This window comes from Plectropomus leopardus, chromosome 12, assembly GCF_026936395.1.
Source record: "Plectropomus leopardus strain MGB_pleo_1.0 chromosome 12, ASM2693639v1, whole genome shotgun sequence".
NCBI classification, from domain to species: Eukaryota; Metazoa; Chordata; class Actinopteri; order Perciformes; family Serranidae; genus Plectropomus; species Plectropomus leopardus.
This window is the reverse complement of record NC_142187.1, coordinates 18692221-18710943: the sequence shown is the minus strand read 5'-3', so window position 1 is coordinate 18710943 and position 18723 is coordinate 18692221. Positions and strand designations below refer to the sequence as shown.

At 39.5% G+C, this 18723-nt stretch overlaps 1 protein-coding gene across 2 annotated transcripts in view; it reads right to left on the bottom strand.

The window, feature by feature from the left end:
- Positions 1-18723, bottom strand: part of LOC121952038 (neurocan core protein-like) — a 57090-nt gene that overhangs the window by 24061 nt on the left and 14306 nt on the right. For both annotated transcript variants that reach the window (XM_042498555.2, XM_042498556.2), the window contains exons 2-11: positions 18030-18109; positions 12113-12316; positions 10013-10195; positions 9259-9433; positions 7556-7683; positions 6762-7046; positions 6199-6342; positions 5992-6081; positions 5742-5899; positions 4832-4994 (exon numbers count right to left, since the gene is read on the bottom strand). In XM_042498555.2, the coding sequence (XP_042354489.1) occupies positions 4832-4994; positions 5742-5899; positions 5992-6081; positions 6199-6342; positions 6762-7046; positions 7556-7683; positions 9259-9433; positions 10013-10195; positions 12113-12316; positions 18030-18102 (1603 nt within the window). In that variant the 5' untranslated portion in view covers positions 18103-18109. The remainder of the gene's footprint in view (positions 1-4831; positions 4995-5741; positions 5900-5991; positions 6082-6198; positions 6343-6761; positions 7047-7555; positions 7684-9258; positions 9434-10012; positions 10196-12112; positions 12317-18029; positions 18110-18723) is intronic.

Here is an 18723-nt window from a genome sequence, read left to right as displayed (position 1 = left end):
ATAGCAGCATATAATTAAGACATAGCATATACTTAAGACAATAGCAGCATATAATGAAACATAATAAGTAATTAAGTGCTATTGTTCAGTGTAGACTGACCACCTGTGCTACCTCACCCCATGTTGTTATATTGCATTGTTCATTGACAAACCTCAACTGCACAGTTACTACCACCTGAAAACTTTACTGCTAATTTCTCTGCTCCGATCGCCAACACCCGTCTACTCTGAGCACAACCACCGTCACTCTCTCTAAACTACACACACACACACACACACACACACACACACACAAACACAAACACAATATGCACTGAGGTGCTACACTGCTCTTATCACTTGATGATAGCTGACCAAATTGGAAACTGTAATTGGATCAAAATTCTGAGCCATCCAAAAAAAATGTAACACCAGGAATGAAACAAACCTTTCGAGTTTTGATCCGGACCACGACCACCACTTTCTCATCATAACAGGGTCAGCTATTTGGTATTGCAACAGTAATTTTGGTTCATACCATAATGACAGGTCAAAAAGTCCAAACCACTTGGGGCAGAAGTGAAAAGGCCCTTAACCTTTATTTTAACAAGAGAATTGTCACTGAATTTTCAAAATCTTTTACAAGGGGACCCTGGCTCAGACAGCAGCAAACTAAAAAACAGGGCTCCCACACATTTTTAGAAATAAAATTTCAAAACTTTCAGACTTTCTATACATCAGATTTAAACTCTATTCAAACTCAATTTCAGCGAGCTGGCATAGGAGGGAGAGACGGACTGCAGGGAGACAAAGACGTACGCGACGGTACACAAAACATCACACCCTGAAGCATATTAGAGCTAGAGCTACGTTACGCGGTCAGCCACAGAAAATAATTTTGCTGTTATTTTACATTATGTGGAAGGTTTTCCATGGAAGGTACCTGTAACAATTAATTACACATAAAAAACTATGACTTTTCAAAAACTTTCAATGATTTTGACTAATTCCATGACTTTTCCTGGTTTTTCATGACTGTGGGAACCCTGAAAAACCCAAAATGTTTAAACAAAATCATAAAAGTTTTGCATACAAGAGGCAAGCATAAGACCTAAAACAAACATTTACAACAAACAGTTGAATTAGCAGTATTTAGTAATATAAGTGCATTCAGTGGTCAAAAAATCAAATTCAAAATCTCCCGTGCTTGTTATGTTTTATTTAAGGTGACACTAAGACAAGGAAGCAAAAACTTTAGAAGCACTTTCACTTACAAAGGCAGTTAACTACAACAACTTCATAAATGAAAGGTCTAAAACCTCTATGGACACACATACAGACAAAACACACACACACACACACGCACACACACACACACACACACACACACACACACGGTCAGGCCAAACAGAACGAAACAACAGCCTCAGAATTGAATCAACTCTCTTTAACACAGTTTCAACAAACTGAATTGAGACGCCTGCCATTTGGAAACCATTTTTGTCCACATAAAGCGCATAAAGACGTGTAAACTTGCTGAGACAAAAATGAGGATAAAGGAAAGAGGAATACAGCCTGATGAGATTTCAATTTCATTTGCTGCACCCATGTTTGAACTCACAATGCTACACCTCAGTGTTGATAATGAACACCCAGCTCAAGAGGATTTCCCCTGTACGGATATCCCCCACATATACTGTAGAGATGTTTTGTTTACCTATTGCTTGTGGTTTTGGCATCAAGTCTGCTCAGCTTTGGATACAAGTTGGAGCTGTGTGATTCGCCATTAAAAGAGACATGCTGAGTGTGAAAGTTATGAAACCATTATATCTCAATTTGGATATCTCAGTAATTTTTTTCAATGACTACAGTGTTTGTGCTCCTCACCGTTCATGACTGTTACACTGACATAAAATCGATAATGTCCTCCAGCTGCCTCGGCTGTGAGATGGACATCCCTGGTGTTTAGTTCAGCTGTATGTACTGCAGAGACCTCATCACAACTGTATACTATAACAAAAGTAAACAACACCCTGCCTGTGTAACAACAGTGCCAATCCATGTAAACCCGTAACCCCTCAGGCTTCTGGAGTCACCTAAACAAGCAAAGTTGTACCTCATAAGTTGGCTTTTACAACATACACAGTAACATATAGGCTAGAGGCCTACAGTCCTTTACAACACTCTGTACCCAGGACCTCTGTTTGTCACAAAGTTAAAATACAGATGTACCATAAAGTTATTCAGGATCTTTGGAGCTTGGCTATCCTGATTTCATTAGCATCTTTACCCCTCTGGTGTCGGTACAGATTTGAATAAATCACAGCAGATTTAAAAAATACTATATCTAGGCTTGTTGCTCAGCAATGTCCACTTCAACAAAGCATAAAGTATAAATCTATTCACATTTTGTGGAATTAATTCAAGAGTTTGTAGGATGATATTACACCTGAAGCCCAAAGTATCTTGCTCATGTGAGCATGGGTCAAGTTATAAAAACACTCATATTTTAGAAATTATAACAGCTGCAAATGGAAATTCAACAATAAATGAAACTTTAACACGACCTTTGTTATAAATATCAGTGTTAAAATCGCTAGCATTTGCTTGTATTACCATTGGATTTTCATCTGACTTTGTTCTGTTTATTTAACAAAAGACCTAGGACTTATCTGATCCCAAATTTTGCTCTCACCTACAAACATCTGCAAAAGGCTTCTCTGATCCATTTATGTGATCTGATCAGCTGTGAAAGGATCTACAGATCAATTATCCATCCCAACAGTGACAAACTGCTGCGGAGGAAAAAAAAGTCAAGGAAACTCCCTCTGCTGCACTGCATGCAGAGACTCACAAAAACACATTGCATTTTGGAGTTTTAGAGTTGAGACACAGAATGATACAAAGGAACATACAGGCATTTAGAAAAAAACAACCAACACTTAAGTCCCCACCACATATACACAAATATCCTGTGGGAAATGCTGTACTGTCAGGATATAGAAACAGTTTTAGCAAATATTACAAAATGTATTTTTTTATAAAAGTTACCGACTACAGCTTTAAGGAATGCTTTTGATATTCAATCTTATCCTTTATATCTTTAATGATTTAATGATAATTTTTCATTTCTAACACTTTGCTTTGTATCCAAATGTGAGGGGAATCACAGCTGGAGACCGTCAGCTGTCACACCTGGTGTCACTCACATCTCATTAGTGGCCCTACAGGTGAGCCAGCAGCTACAGAGAGACGGTGAGCCAATTTTTGCAGAAGAAAGAGTTGATGCTGGACACACTCCCTCTGTTCTCTTCACCGCACACTGGGGCTCGGAGGCCTCTGCTCTCCCAGTTACCCCTTATTAATTCTGTGTTTCTCTAATGAACTTCATTCCTGCGGCTTCTTTGTACTGTAATTAATAAGCCATCCTGTTGTGTTGCCCAACTGATGTTTCCACAACATCACAGACCTGAGCCAATTAGTGCCTCAACAGCAATATGTTCGGAATAATGTACACGCTCGTAAATATACACCGTCATCAAGCCTTCTGGTTACTTTATAATCTCTATAAACAGATATCTACATACAGATTCTGTAGGCAACGGTACAAGATTTTGGTGTCGGAGCTGCACTGGTTTCTGTTTGTAATTGGTTTGCAGTTCAAGTAGTACTGACCAACCACATTTGAGCAGGCTTTGGTTGCTAGTCGGTAAAGATTGTGGAAGGCAAAAGAAGCAGAGTGTATAGGCTAAAATGCAATTATGGAACCAATGGGCTATCATCTGATGATGATTAAACTCTTTATTAGCTTTTTTTCTAATTTGCCATATTCAGATAGCTATGTATTTATAGAGATTAGCTAAAAATATTGTCTGGACCTCTCTCAAGTTGCTAATCACACTATTAACAATGAGCACTAAATGGAAGAGGAAATCTTGGCCCGGATATCTGCTGGCTACACTGGAATCCCAAAAAGGTTTATTGCCTCCAAAGCCTTATTGTATTATACCAAGATTCTGAGATTGATGCTGCATATCCAAATGATCGTGGGTGTCCTGGTTCCAGACTACAAGCTGTACACTACCAACTATAATGTCAGTTTACACACTAAATCATTTTGTTTGTTGAGAATGCTGTTGATGGAAACGATGTACACAGGAGCTGTTGTGGATGGCTTTGAGACAGCACCAGAAACATCTCAGAAAGCAAAAATAAAGCATTCAGTCTTAAAATCTTTGGCTTTCTCCTCCACAATTTTCCATTTTTTTAGAATGACACAAAATATTTATTTTTTTTAAGCTTTTTCCAACCTATAATACAATGTCAATAGTTTAGGTAGCAACCCCTAGTGGCTGTAGTAATAATAAGGGGACCAAAGGAGGAAGTGAGGTGACATAATATAACGAGAGACAAGTCAGCCCAGAGAGGATGGATGTTCAAGCAAACACAGGACGAGGATCCACGTATGCACGTAACATCAGATTTTTAACGAATGTATCGTCATGTGTGTGCAGGTGAATGCAGTTTGGCTTTGTTTCGGCATCTCGAAAACTGAGCAGGAAGCTGCATCAGATTGTCAAGTTACATAATTTAAGTAGAAAACAAACATACTTATTTTAAGTCAAACCATTATTCTTTTCCTGAACCTAATCACACCTGAATGGGGGTTACTTTAGGCAACTCTTCTGTGAGTCATATTAGAGGGTAGGAAAAACAATGTATGTGGTCATTCTGGTTGGAGGATGTTTTTCCTCTGCTATCCATTTTCACTCATAAAGCTCTCTCAGGGGGGCTCACCCCAGAGGAAAGGCCATATTAGTTCATGCATTAGGAGCAGTATAACTCCACTCACCTGGTGATGATGCACTGGATAGATCTGACCCCTCATCTGTCTTTTTCGTGGCCTTCTCCACTCCCTCTGTCTGCTCACTTGGTGCTGGGGTTTCTTCCTCATCTTCAGCCCCTGCCAGGTAGTTCCAAGGTTTCCAAATGGACTTGACAATCTTTGAGATCACCTATGATAACAGGTAGATACACAGAACCTTAGTTGTCTCAGTGATGCTGCTTCATATCTAAAATTTAACCTAAAAAGCTTCAACCCAGCAGTAGCCTCAGAAAATGAAACTAACGTGGAAGTACCAAAAACTGCAGTTCCTTAAGTGGTCACTTGGAGCTGCCTCCAAAACAGAATCTATCCCCATAGACAGTGTTAAATGTCCAGTGTTACAGCAGGAAAACATGTTTCATAACACACCCGTTTATGTTTTATTAAAGCTTACTTAATTATCAAAGCATAAGTAAGGGTGTGGCCACTTTGAGTTACAGGTGTTTGGTGTCCATTGAAAAATGACTACCTCTGCAATGTTAGTGAGGTAACATTAACATGACATAACCCCACATTCACAGAGTTAGCTGTCACCATTTCAGTGTGTTTTTCAGTTTATGAAAGTTACTTTCATGAGATGAGTTTTGGTCTTTGATAGTTTTGGTCTAAAAAAAAGTCTTGTTCAGCATTACGTTGTACTATAAGACACTCTAAGGAGTTGGATGTTCAGTATTTACGAAATGCACCGTGCTAACCACACAAGCACCTGGTGCAATGATTTTCTCTACCCTCTTGTCCAAATATTATCACTCCTGGCTCCAAAAATCCAAGGTGGCGAGGGCTAAAATGCCAAACTCTATTCTTCAAAACGAGAGTTCATAAAGCAATGGGTGACATCCATTATTTTATAAAGTCGATGGCTTAAAGCCAGACCAACCTTCTTTTCAGCAGGAGTGGGGTGGACAGGTGGTCGAAGAAACTCCTCTGAGTCTGGCCCAGGCTCCAGTGGCTCTCCCCAGTCTGAGAGGATTTGTCCTGGGATTAGCTGGAGGGTCACAAATGACCCTGAAGACTCTGAGGACCAGGGGTCTGAGGCTGCGGACACAATCAGTTGGATTATTATCGCATATCCACATTATTTAAAGATCAATACCCATAATTATTTTAATATTAGAAATCCGCCTTACAGGGATCAGTGCTTTGAAGGGACGCCTCCTCTTCAAGGTCAACCAAGCCGGTCCAGTTTGAAGGTGAAGCGTCACTGCCACCTGAGGACCCTGCAAGGATGTGTTTGCAAAAAAACATAACGATTGTAAAACCAATTTCACGTTATTTGTTATACTGATTGTATGGCTGATTATTTGATTCTGCAGATCGGAGAGAAATGTAAAAACCTCTGGTAGTGTTAGTTTGCTGTGTAGTCACGTCAGGACTGCCGGTCCCTGCGGAGTCTGCATCACTTGAGCCTGTGAGGTAGCTCCAGGGCTTCCACAGGGAGGTGTAGATCTGAGAGATAGAGCCTGAATTCTTCACTTTACCTGAGAAACAAGTTGAAGAGATTTGCTGTTCACATGGAAACTCTGAAGGATTTTACCCAGTTTGTCTCAAAGCTTTGCTGCGTTTTAATTTTGTAGGAATTGGCCGACATCAGTCAACACGGAGAATGAAAGCCGAGCATCTAGATATTTAACCTCAACACTGTTCTCTATCTGTCTCTCCCAGAGCTGCTGTCAATCCAGTCTCACAAATATATGAGAAATAGATAATGCGGATCAGAAATCAGTGTTGCCATAGTTACAACAGTGGCAATGACATTTATTGTCATTGTAACTACATTAGTCTGACTTACGGCTTCAGCAGCAGCATACAGACTTCTGTTAGGAGTGGGATGGCAGTAATATAAATATGTATCCATCAATAGTGTGCAAATGCAGCCAGTCCTCTTATGGTACAATACCTCTGTAGCAGTAAGCATCATACAGCGCTGTGGTGTTGTCAGTAGTGCTGTTGGGTGTGATGGTGCGGACTCCCGGCCGGCTCCCTCCACAATCCGGGCGAGGCCAAGTCACTGGGTAGCGGACGCTGCCATCGGACAACCAGCCCGGCGCGCAGCTGTCCAGGCCGGTCTTCCAGGCCAAATAAAGCTGCCCTACTGTGGCCAGCTGTCCCCCGAGGGAGACGCAGCGGTCTGAGGCTGAGGACAGAGAAAGCCTGCCTGGGACTGACGAGTGAAACACTTCACCTGGAGGACAGAGACACAAAAACTTGTAAATGAAGGCACAAATAACATTGCCTAATTATCATGATACTTAAAGGATAAGGCTGATTATATTCTTTTTTTTTTGTTATTTCAACAATTGAAAAGACCAACAATGTGGTTCCCCGCCCCGTGTGTGTTTTTCAGACCGCTGGTTGCTAGTAAAGACATAAATCCATAAAAACAGAATCAACGAATGCAATCCTTTATTTTTATACACAGATGTAGTGTGACTTTATTCTCTGCTCAGGACATCAGTATATTTGTACATAGCAAATGGTGGTTTGAGGCTTTACTAATACTAATACTAGTAGCAATGAGCTACTTCAAAAATCAAATAAGATGAGGAAAATAATATCACTGCTCCCTTAATATTGTAGATCTTGTAGCTGAATATGATGCAAACATCAGTGTTAAAGCCAAAAGCTGTGACAGGTTTTGATGTGTTTTGATGTGTTTTGTGTGTGTGTGTGTGTGTGTGTGTGTGTGTGTACCATCCAGTTCTTTTGCAAAACAGTACACATCAAACAGCTCTTTCGGGTCCCTCTTCCCATAATTCCTCACTCCAGCTGAGTACTCCTTGTGTCCATAGCAACCAAGCTCTGGCAACTGGACAGAATAGCTGCGGAGAAAACCATGTGGGAGTCATAAATGGGAATGAACCTACTTTTTTTTTTTACTAATCACAGAAAATAAGTGGCAATGTCTAGCGAATATTTTACTGTATAACCATTTTCTCATCTCACATATCAAAGCGTTTATTCTCATTAAGACTATAAATGTCAGTTAAGAATAAATTCTTATTTGCATTCTCTTTTAAAGGGCAAGAGATTAGAATAAATTAAAATACAATTAACAGCAAAGAAACAACAGCGGTAAAAAGAGGAACGTGAATCTGAAGCAGATGAGGTGACAAAAGAGAAGAACTGAATATTAATTGAGACATCATGATGATCCAAGAAGAAGGGGAACAAATTGTACATAAAACAAAACAAACGAAAAATAAGAATAAGCAGGCATACAAAAACAAAGTGTCATTCAAAACAGAGCTGAAATGAGCATGTGATTAATAAATCGACAATTTTAATAACTGATTAATTATCTAAGGTTTTTTTTTGTTTGCAGTTTGACATTTTTGGGAAATACAGGTTTGCTTTTCTTTTTGAGACTTACTAATTGTCAATCATAAGTTGCAACCCTAGCCGAGACTCACATGTTGCCATGACAGCAGACTCCCTCAGACTGCCTCTTATATGGGTGTTACTACAAAGCTACAAATTTGACTGCTTCACACACATCTTTAACCTGGCAGCACAGAACATCTCTACACTGAGCACAGTTTTAAGGTGGGCACCAAAGATTAGTTTCACCAATTCAGTATCTGACCAAATGTCTCCCCCCCTGTTCCTGAGTTGTGATGTTGAGTAATGGCCAGAAAAGCGTTTTTGCAGAACATTATGATGTCACAGTGAAGTTGGCCTTTGAGAACTTAGATATAAAATTTCATCACTTTGTCATTTCATCATGTAAGGGATTTGTGTCAAATTTTGTCATAGTCAGCAAAAGAATCCTGGAGGTACGGCCAAAAACATGTTTTGTAAAGTCACAATTACATTGACCTTTGACCACCAAAATCTAATCAGTTCATCACTGAATCCAAATGGACGTTTGTGCCGAATTTGAGAAAATTCCATCAAGGAATTCTTGTGATATTGCATTCATGAAAATGTGACAGAAAGCCCTTAAAGAAAATGTAAAAGCCACGTTAGCTGTTTCCTCCTGTTACCACCAAGTCTTGGAGCTAAGTTAATCTAACCAGCCTCTGGTGGTAGCTTTATATTAACAGCCATGAGAGTAGTATTGATCCTCTTATCTCACTCTCAGCAAAAGAGCATAAATAAGTATGAGTATTTCCAAAATTGTCGAACTATTCCCATAAGCACAAATGCCTAAAGCTCATGGCTCTCCAAATGTGAGATTCAGTTGGCTGTCTTTGTCTTGTAGCAAATGACCTCTGGGTTTTGGACTGGGAGTCCAGTAGGACAATTTGAGCACAAATACTTGGACTAATCAATTAACAGAGAAAATAATAAATATAATTGTTACCCTGCTTCAAAGCACAGCCGACTCACTGCAACTAGTGAGCAACACTACATGGGTGTGACAAGCAGAAGGAAGTTATTGAACGTCTCCTCACCGGACAGTCTGATCATCCAACCAGCCGGCTGCACAGCTGGCAAAGCCGTCATAGAACGCTGCCCACAGCTGCGCCGGCGTGGCCATCTGAGCCGAGTTTTCCTGGCAGGCCCTCTGGGCATCGGTAAATGAGAGGGCGTATCGGGTGCTGGGAGCCTGGTAGTGAAACACCACACCTATACGTGTAGACACAGGGACAGGTGGTGAGGTGAATTTATTAGAGAGATACGCCGACACTACTGGGTTTAAAATCAATAAATCAATAGGATGTTATCAATAAACATGCTATTGTGGCCACAAACAGATCAATCTAACACAGCTGAAATTTCACAGTTGGGCACACAGAAAAATTATCATTGGTATTCAGTCCAGACTCTTTAATTAAAAGAATTACACAATCACTCAAGTGGAAAACTAGATAACAAAACAACACAAACAGAGAGAGCAGTGCGCGATGTTAATTAAGTCAGTCATTATGATATTGATATGGAGAATCAATGTTATTAATGTTTAATTAAATTAAAAAGCTAAAAAGGGCTGGCGTTGCTCCTGTTCTTAACTTTATCTATGTTACACTAGCACAACAAGCCTGTAAAGCATTAAAACACAAGAATCTATTCAGTCAGAAGAGGAATTTTAAAGCTTTTTTTATGTAAATGCTGCTCAGTCTGTCAGCAGTTCCAGTTTAAATGTGTGGTTTGTGTCAGGAAACTTTTCTCACAGTGAAATCTCCCGTCAGTGGCTGTTGCACTCACCGGAGACCACCAGGGGCACAGCGTCTCTCTCATAGTCGTTTCCCATGACAACCTGACAGTGGTAAGTGCCTGAGTCGTTGGTACGGAGACTGGAGATCTCCATGGTAGCATTCAGAGGATTGGCAGTGTATCCTGGCAGCATGACGCGGCCACTGAAAGCCTTATTCACCTTGATTACATCACCTTTGGCACAGAAAGAGAGGTTTCTTCATTATGAGTGTCTACTGGCATCTTGCAGATTTTAGAGATAAACATAAACTTATAAGAGGCCCTAAAAAAACACATAGGCTGAGTTAAAGGCCTAGAAATTGGGTGATTGGGTCTATGTAAACAAACAACTGTCTGCCAAACACAGTTCAGGTTATTTCCCACGAAAGACTATTGCGTTTGTGTCTTTGTCTTTACTTTTCCCACTGGCTGGAAGTGGGCGGGGCTCAGCTGAAACAATTTCATGTCACTTCATTCTGTGGACCAATCAGGATTAAGCAACACTTGAATCAAAAACTGGCAATTGTTTGCTCCACTTTCCAGGCCACTATCAATCAAATGTGATCAAACTACATCCGCACATTCCTGACAAAGCAGATCAGCTCCGTTTTAGGTTTTCATTTCTTACTTTATATTTAATTGCTGCTTATTTAGTCATTAACACTTGACACTGTGGAGCAGGCATCACTAAATGGCAGCCTGCAGTCCGGCCCCGGACAGATTATTCTATCTGGATCCCTGACCAATTTACTATGACTATGAATAATAATCTTATTAGATCATTTTTTCAACGGTGGGCACAACTCATCCAGTTAACACAGCATTATTTTCACACAATTACCAATCAAACGGATTGCTTACTGTGCATAGAAGAGAGATGGCAACACAGAGCATGAAACAACTGACCTGCTGCTTTCTAGCTGTGTCTGACACTGTTTTCTCTGGTCTAACTACAGAAGTACTACACACCTTGTTTGATTTGACTTACAGCTGTGACTCAGCTTTTTCCATGATCAACATTATTAAAACCAAGCAGCATTTCTGGCTCACTGGTTAGCACCTAAATGTGCACGAGAAAGGCACTAACTTTGTTCAAGCCAAGATTCAAACTACCAGCAGAGAAGTCACAGGCCCGTTCCTCTCTCTAGGAAATTAAGTGGAAATAAATATGGTCAACAGAGCTCTACAGAGCTCTACACACTCTACAGAGCACCAAATAGCTCCTCTGGTAGGGCGGGCGCCCCATGTACAAAGGCTACGTCCATGCTGCAGCGGACGCGGGTTTGACTTCAGCCTGTGGCCTTGTGCTACATGTCATCCTGTGTCTCTCACCCCTTTTACATTTAATCTGACCTAATCTATCAATAAAGGCAAAAATTCCCCAAAAATGATCTTAAAAAATTAATAAATTAAAATTTTAGAAAATAAATAATAGGGGCTCTAGATAGAGGAATTAAGTCTGAGCTTAGATTTGACTTTACTAAAATCCTTTCACTCAGGGAGGTTTACATGCACAGTAGAAAACCTCTACTAAGAAGGTTTATCTCATTTTAATTCCAGGAGCTGCTATTGTCAGCTTGTTAAGGTATTAGTCATTGCTTTACTTGTGAAGCCTTTATTAAATACCTCAAGCTGAGGGGAGCTGCAGAGTGATAACTGCCCGTGAACGCACACATCTGTAGCGATACTGTATTTAAATATCGTGCATAGTCTTCTTTGGATGTTAAATTTAGTATTTCCTTTTTATCTCCATCTTGTGTGATATCTTTTTTTTTATCATGCATCTTACTATTTTCTGAAATTCTTCTATTTATATTCTTACCTTGTGTTTGTGGGTCATTTTTCTTTTGTTGCTCATTGCCCTGCTCCCATGTTTTTAAAAGAAATCACTGGGTCTTTAAAACAGTGTCCAGAGTGAAAGGCAAACGAAGAATATCATGCCTTGGCCTTGACCATAGTCATTTGATCCACTTTCAATATTGAATTATTGATTAGAGCCCTTTTTAAGTGTAAGTCTTACAATGCACTTGTAGAAATGTTATCTGACTGAGCAAAGTAGAGTTATGTAGGTCTAATGAACAGCTAAACTAGATCATCATGTCTTTGTTTTACCTTTAGCAGAAAGCACAATCTGCTCCAGAGGAGCGCCCTCTCCTTTTGCTGGTGCCCCGATGCGAGTCCACAGGAGGTGGGGAGGCTCACTGGAGGAGCTGGTTTGGAGGGTGAAGACACAGGGGAGGACAGCTTTGCCTGCAAGCGTTTGTTGCACTGTAGGATGGGTGATCCTACGCATGTTCACTATGGAGGAGGCTGCACCTAGTGAGAACAAACAACAGAGCAAAGCATAATTAGATTATGCAATTAAAAATGTTGGAGGACATTTTGCTTACAAGGAGGGAAAACAATGGACAGCGTGTTGCATATGTCTACTTTTCTACTAATCTCACGTTGCCAGTATCTCTGCTGCGCTGTGTCATAGCCAGAAAAAGGTCTGAAAGTGTGTATTATCATTATGCCACAGGAGAAAAATGCTCTGGCTTATTTGTATTTCTTCAAACCAATCGCAAGTGTTTTCGGCAGCGCTAAACCAAGGATGCAGCAGCGGTAAGCTCGTAAAATAGTGTCAATGGTGGAACTTGTTTTGATGGAACATTTGCATGTGGCGAGACAAGCACTGCAATTAAAATTGCTTGTTTTCTGCAAAAGAAAACCCCACAAGTAATAGTAGGCCTTGCAGACATATGTCAACAGAGTGGTTTAACTTTTACTGATAAAAAAGACAACAAACATAAATGATAATTGGTGCCGTAGAGGTTGGAGCCTGACTTTAGCTCTAGAGGAGCTCACTGGACTGGTTAAAACCACAGATGATTTGCTGGCTGTATGTGACTCTTTCAGAACATTATTACAGTGATATCACATATGCTTTGAAGTCTGTCATGGTAATAAGATGTGTCAAATGAAGTCCGACTGGCTGTTTCTTAAAACAGATCAACATCGGGCACGAAACTGCGGCAAAATGGACTCTGGCTTTTTTTTGACGAAGGTTCACAAGTTGTTTTATTCATTGTAGATGTTTTCAGCAATTAACAGAAAGAACAAAGCAGGCATGTCTTGTTGCACAATCTGACTCTTCGTCAAAACCTGGCATTTTCATCGGTGTTGTGAAATAATGATTCAATATAAAAGTGTTTGTATGTCCTCATGTATAAAAACAGCAATTTTATGAATGTCTGATTCATCCATGGGCATGTATTGGTATTTTCTGAGGCCTCAGAGTCCTTTACTGTCTGCATGCAGGCATGTGAGGGGGCTCAAGGGTGTCTGAAGGTTAAAATACTGTAAGATAAAGTCCTTGTAGATGTTCAGACTCTGATGTTAGACATACATGATGTGTGAAATATACTTTGTAAGGGTATGTTGTCATTAAACGTATATATTAAAGTAAGATCAACTGTGGCTAATTGAGTTTATTTTATTGTTCATCAAAATAAGGATCGACGAAGAGAGCAAGTTTTTTGCCATATCAAGCGTGTAGGTCGTTATCTCAGAGGTTGTTATTTCATGTAGCGAAGGGCATTTCGAAAACGGTAACATGTAGATAGCGGAAGGAGGCTGGGTATGTCAGCCAATGGCAGGCTTATCATTTGATTGAGAGCAGCTGCTCTTCTCTCTGACCACATCTTCTTCTTAAGGTGGAAGATCACTCGCCACAATTTCAGAGCTTATTATCAGCATATCTTTTTTTGTTTTTAAGTACATGCATTAAGACAGTCTTATTTGATTTTCACAGTCTACATTTGGTGAGTCCGACTGCTTTTTGACAGACATGAATAAGTTAGCTGTTTGATTAAATGTCAAAAAGTACTTGACACTAAGCGGTAGAGGAGATATATGGAAAGTGTAGGCTGAACTGTAGCTTCTAATCATGGTGTCTGCTACAGTAACAAGACCTCAGGGATTCATTAGCAGTTTCACACTCATGTTTCCACACGAGAACAAGGAACTGGTTTTATCATTCCAGCAGAGGAACATAACGCAGACCCATTATAAGGATCCCAGCCACTCACACACAATTAAATACGCACAGACATGACTAGAAACACACACACACACACACACACACACAAGTGACACACACACACACAAGTGACCATAGTTACTCACAAGCTCCAACTTAATTATTTCTTTTAATCGCTAACCTTCTCTCTCTGTCTTCGAATAAATGACTCCAACTGTCACTCAAACTAATTAATTTTTAGTTATTTCATGCAAAGAGAATCAACAATGTAAAGCCAATGTCGCCGGGAGAGTTAGGTTCACGGTGCTGCAGATTGAAATCAGCAATTCACTCTGTCTGGTTACCATGACATACAGGTTCAATGTAACCATGACAACAGGATCACCTGTACAGACAAACCTATTCCTGCCTCTTTGTGGCTTTATCCTCTGTGCATCTTATTGCAACATACCAAGAAACTTACCTTGCCCTCAACTTGCCTTAATTCTATTCATTTTAATTTTATTTATTTATTTATTTATTTATTTTATTTTATTTTAAAGAAGGCTGATTTTTTTCTTCTTAAACATAAAAGACATTTTCAAACCTTATAATTTAATTTTCTAAAAATGTCATTTATTTGCATACCATAATGACAACTGAGCTATTGCCATGACAACTGAGCTATTGCCATGACAACTGAGCACGCTTCATCCATTAATGAGGGTTGTGATATGCGGCTGAAATCTATAGAAACAGCTGCTTAAAGGACCTTGAATTAAAATGTATTTGTTGTTATTGCTCTTTTTTAAATTTATTTTGAAAAATGATCAAAAACAAACTATATACTCATTAATAATCCATAGTAAGTTAATGAGCTGCTCACAAAATGAAAAAAGACCACAGACAGGTCTGGCAACATAACAACAATCAGGCAGAAGACACAATTACAAAGCTTTAATAAGCTTAAAGCAAATTTGCTGAAGGATTTTTGCCTTGTTTTCTTTCCTGGTCCTCTTCATTCAAATTCTCACCATTAGTCAAATATACCAATTTGAAGAAAAACTAATATAAGCTTCACAAAAGAACCTGTGCAATAAAAACAACTAAGCTTTATTTGGAATATTGTACACGCTGGAATTGAATCCCCAAAAGATATTTCCATCTGCATTTAGATTGGACGGTGTTCACAAGCAGAACCCCCTGAGAGCATCTCTCTGTGCTGAAGAACGCCTCTGCAGCCTTCCCCCCAAATCAGAGGTAATCACAGAATCACAAAAAACAGGGGAAAACATTTGAAGAAGACAAAGAGAAGGAGCGAGAGAGGGATGGAGAGTAAAAGAGAGGTGATGAAGATGGAGAAACGAGGGAGTCTAGGAAACTGAATGGAGAATATTGAGAGACTCTGGATGACAAGTGTAGCCTGTAGCATGGTGCTGACAGATGGGACAAAAGAAAAACAGCCTATGAAGAGGAAGATAGAGCTGGAAGTGACATGAAAGGACACTCTCTGTCATTAACAGATGCCATCTCTTATTCCTGACAGTCCTCTTCTGGAGTTCAGTGAGCCGTCCAATGAGGTGAACTACAAGAAGGCTTTAGAGGCCGGTATCAATGTTTCTTAGACTGAATCGATTGTGCTGGCTTATTGAATTTGATTATTTCGTGTCTACCTACAGACAGTACAGAAAAAAAATGACATACTGGTATGTATTTTAAATGCTCAACATGAATGTTCACTTTTGAACTTGGAAACTATCAGCTGATCTTCTTATTAGCTTTTTCTGGTGCTTTCAGCTGCATCTTCCTCAGGGGTTTGCTCAGCTGTCAAGTTGTTGAAATGCGTAAGCAAAATAAAAAAATATAATAATTCTTTCTTGTGTGAAGTTTTTAATATTGTTCCAGCCATTACAAGGTTTAAAGCTCTAGAAAAATCCTGTAAGTGGACCTTTCATCAAGAGTACACTAGCTGTTTAAGCTAGTCTAGTTGGTTGCTTGCAATAGTGTCACATTCAACAAACAGACATGAGAATTGTTTAAATATTCTCATATACCTCTCTGCAAGCAACCAAATTGCCAAAATAAATGTTGGCATTGTACATTTCAGCAAACCACGGATATATTAGATTAATAAGTTTCATATAGCAGCTAAGCTGAAACTTTACATTTCAGTTTTATGACAATGCTATGGTTAACGTAGTTGGGTTTAAGCACAAAAAAAGGAAAAGAAAAACATCATGTTTTGCCTTAAAAGACCTCATTTGGTCACTTCAAACATGGCAGGGTATATTCTGAACAAAGTTAAGACACCTCTTTTTGTTGCTGAAAACACAGATGCTTAAACTGTTGCTACAAAACACATGCATTTGTCACTACAGACATGGCTGGACATGTCTGGAATTGTTAAAAATCACCCACTTTTCTCACTAAAAACACAGATAGACATGTCTGCTTCTTGGCATTATTTTAACTTAGGTGTCACATCATGCACTGTCACCTCCTCTTCCTGGGGAGAAACTTGGCTCATATATATGTGATGTAACTACATCAGACGTTTGAAGCCTAAAAATGTAACATATACGTAGTTTTAAGAAATATGCCAATGCTAACATTTTATGCTGGCAACTGGGCTGCGACAGGAAAGCACATAAACACTGTTTCCAACTTTTTTAGGATGAATTATGTACATCATAGGGCTGATAACATGATGCTGTTTCAAAACCCCTAAAAAGTGTGAGAAATGTAGCCATAAACAACTGGTTTATTGTTACTCTTACAGCATTTTGTATCCCACAATCCATTATGAACTAGCTAAAGGTTTACAGGCACATTAAGACGATTCTTATCAACTCAGGAAATATGTGACAATTAATTTACCAGATATTTTCGAGCAATGTGCATCTGCCACAGAGTCATGATATCATCACTGTGAGTTGCTGAAGTTAAAAAAGAAAAAGTTAAAATCTGAAACAAACAGCCTTAAACTGCACTTGTTAGCAGGCTGAACATGTTGTGAACAATAGCACAATACAGAGAGAAATGGATAAACAGTATTTACCATTAAGCTAGTACTGTACACCGACTGCCAGCTGTCCGTCATTACAACTCATACGGTAAACTCTGCTATCCAGATGTCCCAGTTTGTTTTTTGGCGCTTTGTTGACTGCTTGAGGGCAACTTTGTGATGACTTTTCATTACAAAAGTGAAATAATTCAAAATATAGATCTTTTAGCAGCTTTTACAACAACTTAAAACATAGAAATGATGTCAAGTTCTTGTATTTGGAAGCAAAAGCATTTTTTTTTTTAGTATTATGAGTACATCCATTTGGTTATTTTTTGATGCTGGATTGTGCAACAAACACGGATTAAAAAAAAACTTGATTGAATGTGGAGTAATAATTTTCTGCTGTCAGAGCATGATGATTTGTAAGGTAATGTTTTAATTTTGCAAATGAGTTATTTGCAGTTTCTCCCTTTAATGAAAATCCAGGCTGACCAGCTACCGTCATGCATGCCAATTGCAGGAAAAGTAATTAAGGAGAGAAACTTATCTTTACTACAAGCAGTCAGCTGGCTGCACGTGGGACCTCAGACTGCGATACTATCCACCAGAGACCTGCGTCTCAGAGATGTTTTGTCTTTTTTGTTCCATAATTGTGAATTTTATGCATAGTTGTAATGGAACAGATGGTCGACTAAACTTGCATAAATGGGTTTGGAGGTGTTCCAGCTCAGTCCCACCGAGCATGTCTGCAAACATCCTCAGCATGTCAGCTCTCGCTTACAACACTCAAATTAGTACAGGCCTGTCTTGCGTATTCATGTCTCTGGAAAAATTTATGTAGAAACTGATGGTTTTTTTCTTTAATATGGTCCAGCTGCTTCTTCCCTCGCTCATTTTACTGAGCCAATTTGTGTGGCAACATTATTTGTTACTTTTTTTCTTTACATCAGAAACTGCTGGTTAATTTCTGCAGCACCTGGAGATGTAACAGAAACAGGTTGAGGCAGGAGACAGACACTTACCCAAGCCTAAATAGAGCAGCAGCATCAGAGCAAAGAGGATCTGCCGCCCAGCTGCAGACTGAGTGAGCACCATCCTGAACCTGCAGAGAGAGAGAGAGGGAGAGAGAGTTGGGAAAGAAAGCTGATATTCATGATAAAGTTTTATCTACATGTATAAAACATAAACTTTATACGCAGTGTCCTAGACCCCTCCAGACAATAAAGTTCATGTTTTATCTTTCAGTTTAATTGCAGCTATTTGACAGTTATCCTCCATCTTCCCAAATGTTATCATCATTATAAAACAATTCTTCATCAATTGTCTTACAATAAGATGATTTATTGGTGTATGTATCTGTGTCCAGTGTTGTCATCCTAATCATTAACATAATGATCTTGAAGAGAACAGATGTCTGTTAATATGAAACTTTTACACTTTCCCTTTAAAGTTTCATGGAAAGTGCTCACAGTGGTTTGGCCAGTGCCTTGCATGGTAGCTTGCTGCTGTTGGTATGAGTGTGTGTGTGTGAATTTATGTGAACTCAAAGAAATGTGTGAAATGACCACGACTTCTTACATGGCAATCTGGGCCTTCCAGACCAAACACATCAACGGCATCACTGCACTCTGAAAGCCATAATTTCCAATGACTTGTGACGCACCTCAACAGCTTTTTGTGGCATTGAACAAAGCATTAGCGCAGCCACAGCACAGC